Genomic DNA, 14,066 nt, shown 5'->3' with positions numbered 1-14,066 from the left:
AAAAGCAGTTGAAAATTAATTTTGATTGTCAGTATATCACACTACCTAAGTAATAACAACAATGAAAACAAAAAGCTTTAAACTTTTTTATTGAATTTAAACATCCACATTTTTGCCAGTCCTGTTCTACATTTCTGCTTAATAGTATTAACCATAAAAAAATTCAGGTTTATAGGACCTGGTTTGCCTATTGAACCATCATTGACTATGGAAATACTTCCTAAGCAATTAAGAGTTAGACAACATTCTTTTATCTTTTCCCATCTATCTTTCAAGATTGGCAGTCTCAAATTTTAAAGAGTATGATAAAATGCTAGATAAAGAAAACAAGATATAAAGGCTTCATTCATATATGATAGTAAAAATCAAGATATGAGTCTTAGATATAAAAAAGTATAAATGGATATCTAAAATTGTAATCATAGCAAAATATTCATGTGTGAGTATTTCTGGGTCTGAAAAGACAGAATTCACTTCTTGCTTTAAAGGTTTAATCTGTTAAAAACAAGATTAAAAAGACAAAGATAATATTGTTTTGAGAAATAAGTAAAGAAAAAAATGGAAAACATGTCTTTGTTGTTCTTCCTCCATTCTAAGTTGCCAACTATCCAACAGAAGCCCCTAGGTTATAGTTTACGTTTCTGTTCTCATTAATGCAAGTAGAATACTGGAAAAAGAAAAAGAAAAACATATTAACCAAATGCTGCAACCACCTTTCAGCTGAATAAAAATATGGTTTGGGTCAAAATTTCTTTGACTTAAATTTTAAAATGTGGAAGTCAATTTCTCCATGTTTGCACAAATCCAATTCCTATTTTTGGATCACTATTAATTAGGTAGCTTATAAAAATGCTGGAAATGTAATTGTGTAGATTGACTTGGGGAGTATATCCAATTTCATATATTTAATTTGAAGGTCATTTTCACAATTTGGCCTGATTTTTTCAGCTTCACTTGGTGCTGGGTTTTGTGGGGTTGAGCTGCTGACCTGCTGCCTGTCAGGCAGCTGGAGGCAAACGTCACTGTCAGGATTCAATGACGTTCTCCTCTGCCAAAAGGCCCTGTCAGCTACATAGAGAGGGGAGGTCTTCTTTACACTGTCAGGTGATTGCAGACCCTGTTTTTTCAAATACCAGATGTCGACAGTGGCAACAGCAGCTACTCAAAGCAGATTCTGAATCTTTGGGAACCTGTCAGAGTAACTGATTTATGCATCTCTTTCGTCAGAGCTTCTTTTGTGGAAGAGAAAGTTGTAAACTTTCACTTCCTACTGGTGTATCACAGTTATCTGAGTGAGCCTGTCTTTGGTGACCCTTGTGCCTGTGGTGGTGGTGATGAAGACCCGAAGGAGGGGGATTCGCAGGGGTATCTGGTGCGTCTGGTTTTGGAGACTCTGAAAGATGAGCATTTTCCTGAAGCTGATGCCCATGATGGGGATGGGGATGGGGATGGGGATGGGGATGGGGATGGGGATGGGGATGGGGATGGGGATGGGGATGGTGATGTCGCTGTGAAGCCTCAGCTGTTTTCTCCTTGGTAGCCAGAGATACATTTTTACAGAAGTCTTCATCTTCCAGTGTCTGGAATACATTTTATAAATCACTTAACAAATTTATAGATTTAGCAAGAATGCATGAAAAAATGAATTCTGGAGTTAACATATATGAAAGTCAAACTGCTTAATTAGGATTGAACTGGTTTTGTGTTTCCGGCATCATATTAATAAGAGAAAAAAAATTGATCTCAGCCTCAACACTTAGACTTTTCATTAAAATTTGGTACCCATCCATATCTAATTATAAAGTGCTTCTTATACAAAGTTTGCATTTAACTAAAGAATCGTCAAACATTCTGCAAATGAATCAATGTAAATGTTTTGAAAATAGACAAAAAAAGAATGTAGTAAGTTAAAGCTTTAACAATTTACTGAAGCTTCTATACTAGTTAAATCAACAGCAGAATTCAAATTTTCCTTTCCTTATTAAGAGCATTTCCTAAATTTTTAAGAATATTGAGGAAGAATTTGAGAGATACATAAGGCTTAAAAAGAAAGCCACTATCTTTATATCTGCAGAAGCAAAACTAAATAAACTAACTGGTTAAAAGAACTTAGATTGACTGCAGTAAAATCAAACAACTATCAAATCCTAAAGTCAGTTTACCAAACAGAACCTTTCACACCAGTGTCAACAAAGCATCAAATCTAATATTATTTTCTGAAACAAACTAATCCCTCTCTGGTAACTCAAAAGAGCCAATAAAATTAACTCTGCTAATATTTACAATTACTGCTGCTGCTGCTGCTGAGTTGCTTCAGTTGTGTCCGACTCTGTGCGACCCCATAGAAGGAAGCCTACTAGGCTCCTCTGTCCCTGGGATTCTCCAGGCAAGAATACTGGAGTGGGTTGCCATTTCCTTCTCCATTACAATTACTAGGCATTTTCAAAATTTCAAAATACTGAAACAAATCCCAAAATAGGAATCAACATAGCTAACATTCATTAGGCACTGAGTATAAGTTAGACACTGAGTTAGTACTTTATTTGCTTTACTTCAGTCTCATCTGTAAAAGCAGTAAAATAACCCTCATGGTATTATTATGCAGATTAAAATGTGAAGAATGACATAACTAAACTTTAATTTTTTTTTTTTAACTGTTGATTTTCTTATTAAGTGAGTCATTAAAATGTGAATGGCCTTCTTTAGAGTGGGGAAAAATCTAAAGGAAGCAGAGCTTATAAATAAAAATTTAAAATTATTTTTGAACCTGAGTTCAAATTTTGCCAACTTGCTCTGTCAAGGAAACATTGTTTGGAGTTATTTTCCTTCTCAATCTGAGAGGAAAAGAAGTTTATTTAATATAAGAAGTTTAGTTAATATAAGTTAAAATCAATTCCTTGGGTATATTTTTTATAAATCATACATACATATAGTGTTTCTCATAACAAAGAATGAATATTCTAGTGGTTGTTAAGAAAGAAGTATCAGTAATTCCAAGTGCATTGTGTAAGAGTGTCACAGAAAAGCTGACAGTCTTACATTCTTGGTGAGTTAAGTAGTTATCTGGGCCTGGTCCACTTCAGGTAATGCCATGGACAATCTTTGCTATCACTGTGTTCTTATATGGGCACATTCATAATATTGCAATAGTGTATTTTACGTTGGCTGAATTCTTTAAGCACTTAAAGTCATGCAGTATCATTTGGTGGTAATTAAAATATGTAATCTGCATTGATTTTTGTTCTCTAAACTCCTCCTAGATAAAAGAAATATGAATCTTGAAAAGATGTTGTAAAGTGTATGTTCATAACAGGAAGTGTAGCTAATTATAAAAATGACTATTGTAGTTTATTTCTAGTATACCAAAAGAAACGCTGATTTAGTTAATTAGTCATGAAACACTAACTTAGATAGCTCTTAAAAGATTTCCTCTTTTCTCCAAAGAAAAACAATTGAGAAAAATACCTTGAGAGAGCAGTTTCCACATTTATCTTCACAGTAAACAGTCTTAATGGAGTCTTCTACATATGTGAAAGTTAGGAAGGAATAAGGCAAACCAAGATGATATACAAGGCGGCCACATCTGAAAAATATAACAGTCATTACAATATTTTGGCTTCAAACTCAATATTCAAAAAACTAAGATCATGGCATCAGGTCCCATCACTTCATGGGAAATAGATGGGGAAACAATGAAACAGTGACAGACTTAATTTTGAGGGGCTCCGAAATCACTGCAGATGGTGACTGCAGCCATGAAATTAAAAGATGCTTGCTCCTTGGAAGAAAAGTTATGACCAACCTAGACAGCATATTAAAAAGTAGAGACATAACTTTGCTGACAAAAGTCCGTTTAGTCAAAGCTGTGGTTTTTCCAGTAGTCATGTATGGATGTGAGAGTTGGACTATAAAGAAAGCTGAGCGCCGAAGAATTGATACTTTTGAACTGTGGTGTTGGAGAATACTCTTGAGAGTCCCTTGGACTGTAAGATCAAACCAGTCAATCCTAAAGGAAATCAATCCTGAATACTCATTGGAAGGACTGATGCTGAAGCTGAAACTCCAATACTTTGGCCACCTGATGCGAAGAACTGAGTCACAAAGAGTTGGGCACGACTGAGTGAGGAAACTGAAGTGAACAATATTTTCAGTATCATGATCCTACTCATGCACCATCTGGCATGAGGCTGTAGGTTTAATGGTCTTATAACTGTTATAAATACCTTTCATAACTTCAGTAAATTTCCCTGAAGGGGATCTCAAACAAGTTCCCTGGCACTGCATACCAGGTCAGGTCATGACAAGACTATAGTGAGTCTGATATGGTTGCCAGGTGGGAGGGATAGTAAAGGAGTTTGGGATGAACATGTACCCACTGTTCTAAAGTGGATAACCAGCAAGGACCTACTGTATAGCACATGGAACTCTGCTCAATGTTCTGTGGCAACCTGAATGGGAGGGGAGCTTGGGGAAGAATAGATACATGTGTACGTACGGCTGAGTCCCTTCACTGTTCACCTGTAATTACCACAACATTGTTAATCAGCTATACCCCAATACAAAAGAAAAAGTTTCAGAGAAAAAAAAAGACTACAGTGAGTCCGACGCTAGCATTGTGAAAATGAAATAGATATATGTCACAATAAATAATGTCAAAATTATGTGGTTAGTTATTGTGATTTGGTCAAATACAATTGTGTAACTGACTCATAAATTCTATCAAAGTTCAAACCACTGACCTCATAAATCAGGTCTGCAAATTACATGATCTTTTCATAACTGCTAAGGCAGCACAAATTCCACACAATAAGAAATCACAGCATAATGAAAAAGATCCTCAAGTCTTGGCCAGTGGCCCACTGATTTAAACAAGAATCTTTAAATTAAATTTTAAAAAAGAATTCACAGCAAAAATTTCAGCACAATGAAAGAAATGGAAATACACTTGGCATTCACAGAAACAGTAGAGTTGAAATGCTTTTCTTGCCCCCATTTTATCCTGTATATACAATTTTACATGAATATCAAAAGGTTACACTTTGCAACAGATTAAATTAGAAGCTTGCAATCCTAAAAGAATAACGTAATATTAAAAATACTTAAGAGTAAGACCAAGTAGGTCTCAGGCCTAGGCAGAGTCTGGCTTACCATTCCTGAAGAGCCAAAAAACAAACCAGCACCAACTAGAAATGATGATAGCAAATAATGTATGCATTGAAGTTCTTTCATAATACATTTTATTCATTCATGGAATCAAAAGCAGATTCATACAGATTATGCCTAAATGATTAACATACTTTATAGTTCAGAAATGCAGGTATATAATCTTAAAATGTATTAATAGTAATTGGATTTTAGAGATAAGCCAGTAGTCTGCAAAGTATGGTTATTTCATCTGCAAAATTCTTAAGTGAGAATTGTACATAAGATACAAATTGATTTTTCTTTTTAATCAGAATGCTAATGTACAGGGGAAAGAAAGTATATTCAATTTTCCTTATTTCCCTATTGGAGTGGTGAATTCTTTTGTGTAAAAGGAAGTCATTTTGAAAATACTTTTGTGTGAAAGGAAGTCATCTGGCAAAACCAAACATTCTAATGGGCTCACTTTGAAACTGAGTATTTGGTAACAAGATAAAAGCAGATGTCTTATTTTAAATCACTTATTACATTAAATATGAAGCAGATACATTGTAATTTGGGGGTGGGTGTGCATGCATGTGTGTATAAATGTGGGTACACACCTGTCATATATGAGGAAGTCATCTTTATTTCCATTTAAGAGAGTCCAGACATCTGGTTGGTTTTCTTCTTGTTGGTAAACAGGAATATGTTCTGAAACCTTATTTTTAAGATGCACATATTTTAATCGAGAAGAGATTCCTTGATGATTAACAACAACATAGGAGATGTTAGAATATCCTTCTTTCTCCAGTTTTACTCGCAGGTCCTCCAATCTGAAATATTTGGAAAAAATACAAAAAAAGCAATAATTTAATTAGTGACTTCTCCCTTTCTCCTCTATTTTCCTACATGAAACTCTTTTGTTATTTTTTACTTACTCAGACCTCTTTTTTATATTGTTTTAAAGGACTAAAACTTGTGTTTTTCTAATTATTTATTGAACTCTTATACTCAGTTAAAACTATATGCCAAGTGCTTGCACAAACATTAGTCCATATGGTCCTCAAATGAATCCTATGAAGTGTGTATCTTTTTAATCCATCTCCCAGTTACAGAGAAATTGTACCCAATAAGTATTTGGCAAATAACCCAACAGATATATATATTTAGAAATTCATTAAATGACTCAAGACCTTTGGTGGCAAGTATAATGTTTATTCTACTCTGGCAAAGCTCTTATATCTGCTTCCTATATTGAAATAACTAATCCATTTGCAGGAGTACAATTTAAAACATTTTCATTACACAAGTAATACATATTTAGTAGGCTACTATAAAATATAGGTACACAAAAGAAGAAACATTTTACATAGCTCCAGGAAAGCCACTGTAAACATCCTCCTAGTCATCTCTCTTCTAACATGTTCTAGGCCAACAAATACAGTTTTTTTAAATGCAATTTAGTAAATATATCTTTTCTATTTTTATTGTTTTATGCATGTATCTATTGAATAGTTATCCGCTTAAGAAATTCTAGACCACAGAAAGACTACCTTACCTAGATGCCTGCAGAATGCACAGGTATCAGCTGGCTTGAAGAAGAGCAACCACGGTCACTGAACCATAGGAGTTCAGCATAGGGTCTTGATCCTTTATGCTCCAGGCTGGAGGTTGCTTACAATGGGAGCTTTGGCCCTGGCTCTCTGTTCCTCCAGCTAGGAGGAGACAGAGAGCCAGGGCCAACCCCAGGCCTCTCCACATGGCTGGGGTTGTCCTGTAAAAGAGAAAACCTTTCTGTCATCTTCACAGTCGTAACAAGGAATCTCTATAAACTAGCAGGTATAATTCTACCTTCTACAAATATCTAGCCAGTGGATTCTGTCTCCATGTTGTTGGGTTCTTTGTATTGCACATCTCAGCACCAAATCTCCCTGTAAAGGGGAAAGGTCAGCCCAAGTCAGGGAAGCTGCCTAAGCACCTCTTGACTATCTGGTTTAGCAAGATGCTTGAATAAGCCTGCTATGAAGATTAGCCTGACCAGGCAGTCAAGTGCTTCTCTAGTAGAAGATATATGTCCAGGAGAAAATACATGTCTAGGGAAATTCTGAGAATATGGCCTCTACAAGCAAGTAACATTCTGCAGACATGATTTGATTTTTGAGATACAAGTTCTGACTGCTTCTTTCTATCCTCTACCAATCTAAGCAAAGGAAGGATACATAGGGAATTCTGCATAGAAATGAAAAGACATCACGGGAAGAGAACTTAGGAAGAAAGGAGGTGGCAGTGAGGGCAGTCTACCAACAGGAAGAGATTCAGATGTTACTGCCTGCCAAAATGTTGCTATTATAGCCAAGACCAATAGGGACCAATGAGAAGACACCTGACCAGGAAGAAATACTACAAATCACTGGGCCATGTACCACTTAAGATTCACTGAAATCTACACTCTTATGAGTCTACTTATTGGCTACCACTACTTTCAGGAAGTTCCTGTGACAAGATGGCATGTTCTTGGGTAAAAAAATGACCCGTCTGAGTAGGAAAGTTAAATACATGATGAGAAGTATTCCCAAAACAAGGGCCAGAGCTCTCTGCAGAGAGGTACAAATAAAACACATGAACTGTAGATAGGTGGTGGAAAAAAGAACATATTCAGCAGAGGTGAGCAGAGAAAGAAAAATCCACACATTTATGCAAACATGAATTTTTAATTTCAAACACACCAAGTGAATTGGGTCATCAAGATAAGCGTGCTTATTTTGATATGAGGGTTGGTGGGAGAGAGAAAAAATTCCAGAACTGGGAAGTCGGCACATGTTCAGGCACTGATCTATGATAAAAAAGTAAAAGTACTTTGAGGATGGGGGTGGTTGGGGGAGGGGAGGCAGCTAATGATAAATTACCTAGAGTTGAGCCCAGAGTTAAGAGGGGAGCAGAGAAGCTAAAATCAGACTGATATGGGCTCTAATGCACTCGTAGCTGTGGATAGAACGTTTAAAAACCTGATTACAACTATATGACCATTATCTCCTTTTGCAGCTGAGAAAACTGGCTAAGTGTGAGTTTAGGCAGTTTGCCCAAGTCCACACAGGTACTAAGTCACAGGAAAACTGGATTCAAACCAGTTCTACCAATTCCAACACATGACCTCTTACCTACAGCAATATATTGACTCTTTTCAGATCGGTCACCTTCAGTAACTACAGTAGCCAGAATTTGGGGGTTTTAATTTATTTATTTAATTGCAGAATAACTGCTTTACAATGTTGTGTTCATTTTTGTGTTTTCCATCATGCACAACAGCATGAATCAGCTGTATGTACAATACACCCCCTCCCTCTTAAGCCTCCCTCTCTCTCCTCCACCCCACCCCTCTAGGTTAGGACAGAGGGGATTGAGTTTCTTATGCCCTAAGATGAAAAAGAAAACATCAAAATTATTCAGGCTTTTTTGTTTCTTACTAGAATGACTAGATTTCCCCCACTTTATAGAATATAAGTTCAGTAGTTACAGACCCTTCAGCATAAACTCAGCACCTGGCAGCCTCACTCTGTACACCATTCCAACTGGCTGAAGAGTGAATATAAATGAAAAGGTTATTTCACTCATTTAGTTTTTTGATGAAAAAATAACTGAAGCCATTGGCAGAGGGTAGTGGAGTACAGAGTTCACACTTCCAGATTTTCCCATCACTATAATCAAGAGGCTGTTAACTTTGTTTTCTTAAAATCACTTTTTACATAAGAAACTTTTGATTGATTACAGCTGTCAGACAACTAACTATATAAAATAATGACGATAAATAAAATTAGATTTACTGGAAGCCCTTGTGGCTCAGACGGTAGAGTCTGCCTGCTGTGCAGGAGACCTGGGTTCAATCCCTGGGTTGGGAAGATCTCCTCGAGAAGGAAATGGCAACCCACTCCAGTAATCTTGCCTGGAAAATCCCACGGACGGAGGAGCCTGGCAGGTATAGTCCATGGGGTCACAAAGAGTCGGACACGACTGAGCAGCTTCACTTAATGCAGTAACAATTAAAATGTAGTTGTGAATTTCACTAATCTCATCACTTTTCAATTACAAGCCTAGATTTCTTGACCACAAACAGACCTATATTTGTTTAAAATTCCCCATTAAAAGGCAAAATGTGCAGAAACTTTTTCCACCCTCTTCCCCAACCCCGCATCCTCAGACCCGCTTCTGAGGGTCCCCTCCTCATTCTCCTAAAAGCACCAATAACCACTGATTTTGACATGGGTTTTAACTCTTTCAAGGATGACTATTCTGCACAGTGAACCAAACCTGATTTCTCTTTTTTTTACCTTGAAATTGCCCACAATACCCCTGGATATTTCTGCAGCACCCTACACAGGCCAGATCTGTCTCTGCTCCTCAAACCCACCAGCTGTTTTGCCATTAGAGCTCTCACTTCCCATTTCAGTGGGAAATACTTAAGCTTGAACACATAGTATTGCCTATGTAACAACACAACTTTTTGCAGAGGAAAAGTATTCCGCTTCTCCAGCCTCCTCTGCCCCTATCTTTATCTCAGCAGTGCAGAAGGCAGGGCAAAAATCAGCTAGAGCTGACAATGTCCCCACCGCACCCGGAGTTTAGACTCTTGTGTATTTTCTTTACCCATCTCTTTTTTTTAAATCTATTCTAAGGACAAAAACATTTTATCAAGACTCGAAAATCAAATCATTTACCAAACTCTGAAGGAATCAAGTTTGGAAAACACAAAGTTCCTACTTACACAACCCCTCCCGAGCAGCTTGCTTCCTTTCTCTCTGCTCAGCTGGGCGGCTCCACAAAGCCACAGTGAGAAACTCGGATATTTATAGTCCTGTTGTTTACCTCACCCCCTGAGCTAAAGTCAGAAGTTCAATGCACGCTCAGCCTGTGATCTTGCAAGGAAAGACAAGCCCTGAACTGATTATTACAATCAACTTTTAAAAAGTAACAAGCGCTGGCATACATAAAATGGGAGAAATTTGGGGGTAATTACTGATATATCCCTTATCGTTTTTAGTCACCCTGTTTGCTAGGATTTAATGGTACAGTCGGGGGCGGGAGGAAGAGCTAAGGATAAGGAAGGCTTCCAAGTTACGCTCTTTTCCAAACAAACTATAATAGGGAAAAATATTTGCTAAGCCAGCGAGGTAAGCTGTCGCTTTAAAAAAAGAAAAAAAAATTTTTTTTTTTCTTTAACTTTGTAGTGGTCAGGTGCTAGCCCAACCCAAATCGTGTGAGCTTTGTTAGAAAAGTCTCCTGCTGTTACAGACCTGCTTGTGTTATTTTGCAGCTTTAAAACTTGAATCTCCACACTGTTTTCCATAGTGGCTGTACTAGTTTGCATTCCCACCAACAGTGTAAGAGGGTTCCCTTTTCTCCACACCCTCTCCAGCATTTATTGCTTGTAGACTTTTGGATAGCAGCCATCCTGACTGGCATGTAATGGTACCTCATTGTGGTTTTGATTTGCATTTCTCTGATAATGAGTGATGTTGAGCATCTTTTCATGTGTTTGTTAGCCATCTGTATGTCTTCTTTGGAGAAATGTCTGTTTAGTTCTTTGGTCCATTTTTTGATTGGGTCATTTATTTTTCTGGAATTGAGCTTCAAGAGTTGCTTGTATATTTTTGAGATTAATCCTTTGTCTGTTTCTTCATTTGCTATTATTTTCTCCCAATCTGAGGGCTGTCTTTTCACCTTACTTATAGTTTCCTTTGTAGTGCAAAAGCTTTTAAGTTTCATTAGGTCCCATTTGTTTAGTTTTGCTTTTATTTCCAATATTCTGGGAGGTGGGTCATAGAGGATCTTGCTGTGATTTATGTCGGAGAATGTTTTGCCTATGTTCTCCTCTAGGAGTTTTATAGTTTCTGGTCTTACATTTAGATCTTTAATCCATTTTGAGTTTATTTTTGTGTATGGTGTTAGAAAGTGCAGCAATCCCACTTCTGGGCATACACACTGAGGAAACCAGATCTGAAAGAGACACGTGCACCCCAATGTTCATCGCAGCACTGTTTATAATAGCCAGGACATGGAAGCAACCTAGATGCCCATCAGCAGATGAATGGATAAGGAAACTGTGGTACATATACACCATGGAATATTACTCAGCCATTAAAAAGAATTCATTTGAACCAGTCCTAATGAGATGGATGAAGCTGGAGCCCATTATACAGAGTGAAGTAAGCCAGAAAGATAAAGAACATTACAGCATACTAACACATATATATGGAATTTAGAAAGGTGATAACGATAACCCTATATGCAAAACAGAAAAAGAGACACAGAAATACAGAACAGACTTTTGAACTTTGTGGGAGAATGTGAGGGTGGGATATTTCAAAAGAACAGCATGTATACTATCTATGGTGAAACAGATCACCAGCCCAGGTGGGATGCATGAGACAAGTGCTCGGGCCTGGTGCACTGGGAAGACCCAGAGGAATCGGGTGGAGAGGGAGGTGGGAGGGGGGATCGGGATTGGGAATACATGTAAATCCATGGCTGATTCATATCAATGTATGACAAAACCCACTGGAAAAAAATAATAATAATAAAAAAAAAAAACTTGAATCTCTGGGATCTCATAGGACTTCTGCCCTTTTCTTTATCATTTAAGGGAAGGAATAAGGAAACAGACCTTCTGTCTGAGGGAAACCAGGCTTCAGTTTTCTCATTACAGAAGTCCCGCTTCCTGGAAAACCTATGTATTCCATAGAAGTTCTTAAGAATCTATTGTAAAATCGTAAAAATTTAAGTACCATACAAATAAGCTAACTGCGATAGTAGCTGCACATGGAAAAGAATATGGACATTTCAAATATATTGAAAATTACTACCCTTTCAGACAGTCTTTCTTTTAACTGCTGCCATTGAGCACACCCATGATGGGTAAGGCTCGCGGCAATGCCAAGCAATGTCAGCCCTAGAGAGTGATGGTTTTCAAGGAAGCCTTGCTTTCCCCTACCAATGCGCTTTGTCCAAATGAACCCCTATGGATTGCTATGAGCTGGGTACTGCTTTACAAGGTGCAGAGTGCAAAAAGGCTCAGATGGGGTCTTTCCTGTAAGGAAATATATTATCAAAGTAGAAGCTTGGTGTTTGAACGCCAAATTCTATTTACTCACACCAAGCAGTAACCTTAATCTTTCAGGGTCCCTTTGAGAATCCAGTAAAATGCTTAGTTTCTCCCCATTGGGGGGAAAAATGCACATATACATCCTTGTTTTTTAAAAGAATCTTGTGGGGGGAAAAAAATTTCATATAAAACAGATAATTCCCCCTGTGGTTCATTTGCTTAAGAAATGTAAATAACCATGTTGGGTCTTTCTACAACAGAGTATTAAGTATATTACCATCACTCCTTCCTTTACATGTGGCTTAGCATTTGCCTCCTATACCAAAGAATTCCCTGCAAGCATGCAACTGGCTCCAAAGCGAAGCACCCAGGATTGTGTGTGTCCAGGCCACTGTATGTCTAAAACCCCCAAATGGCCAAAGGAGATGATGGGGAGTTTGCAGTATTTGAAGGGAACCCAGGCTTTTTTAACTGAAGTATAGTTAACTTATTGTGTTAGTTTCAGACATACAGCAAAGTGATTCAGATATAGTTTTTAGATTATTTTTCATTATAGATTACTACAAGGTATTGAATATAGTTCCCAATGTTGCCCAATAAATCCTTATTGCTTAGCTCTTTATGTATAGTAGCTTGTATTTGCTAATCCCATACTCCTCTAATTTATTACTTCCCCTTTCCCCCTTTGGTAACCATAGTTTGTTTTCTATGTCTGTGAATCTGTTTCTGTTTTGTATATAGATTAATTTGTATTTTTTTAGATATCACATATAAGTGATGTCATATAATACTTGTCTTTGATTTCATTTAGTATGATAATCTCTAGGTCCATCCATGTTGCTACAAATGGCAATAATTCATTTTTTCTTTTGGCCGAGTAATATTCCACTGTATATATGTACCATATCTTCTTGAACCAGTTGTCTGTTGATGGGCACATAGTTTGCTTCCCTGTCTTAGCTATTATAAATAGTGCTGCTATGAACAGTAGGGTGCATGTATCTTTACAAGTTAAGAGTTTCCATCTTTTCTAGATACATGCCCAGGAGTAGGGTTGCTAGACTATATGGTAGCTCTAGTTTAGTTGTTTAAGGACCCTCCATACTGCTTTCCATAGTGGCTATACCAGTCTACATTCCCACTACAGGGTAGGAGGGTTTGGAGGGAATCCATGCTTAGTAGCCTCTTCTGTGCTGAGCAGTGACCTGTAATGGCAATGACTTAGACCTGTACTAGGTCTAGCCAGGTTTCTTTAAAAAGCAAAGGTTTTGAACAGACTCTTAGTGAGTATTAAATTACATTAAATCAAACAAAATCAAACATTTATTAGGTGCTTATGCTAGACACAATGTTGAGTTCCTTGTTCTGAAGGACTTCAAAATCTAACAGAATCAACAGACAAGTAAGCAGGGAAAAGACACTAGACAATATCTTAAAAAGTGTGACAAAGTGTGACAATATCTAGAATGCCTGTAAGCACAAGGTTCTATTGGAACCTTGGAAATGAAAGGAGGAGCATCTTAACACAGCCTGGAGACAGGGCCAACAGGACAGTTAGCACAAGTTCAATAGGCACTTTATCTGAGGTTTCTCACTCTACTTCCAAAGTCCCCAGTAACTCTGATCATAGGATTGTCTACAAAATTATTTTGTTTCAATTTTTAATGAATGATTAAAATCTGATGATAGCGTGTTCCAGGTACCACCATACAGTGAACATTAAGATGACTAACTGTATCCCATCAAGCTGAACTTTATCCTAATGATCTCATCTCCCATAACTTCCAGCCCTGGAGCCAAGAATCTGTCTTTCTTCGTACTTTTGAAGAAGGAACTCATAGGGCCT

The 14,066-nt window shown here is 37.4% G+C and overlaps 1 protein-coding gene across 1 annotated transcript; it reads right to left on the bottom strand.

Annotated features, from left to right (window-relative positions):
• Window positions 1-72: 72 nt before the first annotated feature.
• Window positions 73-9,921, bottom strand: LOC122683533 (selenoprotein P). The gene is made up of 5 exons (XM_043887187.1): window positions 9,884-9,921; window positions 6,683-6,898; window positions 5,745-5,957; window positions 3,466-3,583; window positions 73-1,580 (listed from the first exon to the last, which is right to left on the bottom strand). Exons 2-5 carry the CDS (start codon window positions 6,883-6,885, stop codon window positions 906-908), a joined length of 1,209 nt encoding a protein of 402 aa, XP_043743122.1. The 5' UTR covers window positions 6,886-6,898; window positions 9,884-9,921; the 3' UTR covers window positions 73-905.
• Between the last annotated feature and the right edge of the window lie 4,145 nt (window positions 9,922-14,066).

The sequence above is a fragment of the Cervus elaphus genome, chromosome 25 (genome assembly GCF_910594005.1).
Source record: "Cervus elaphus chromosome 25, mCerEla1.1, whole genome shotgun sequence".
Lineage (NCBI taxonomy): Eukaryota > Metazoa > Chordata > Mammalia > Artiodactyla > Cervidae > Cervus > Cervus elaphus.
This window is presented reverse-complemented; position numbering and strand designations above follow the sequence as displayed.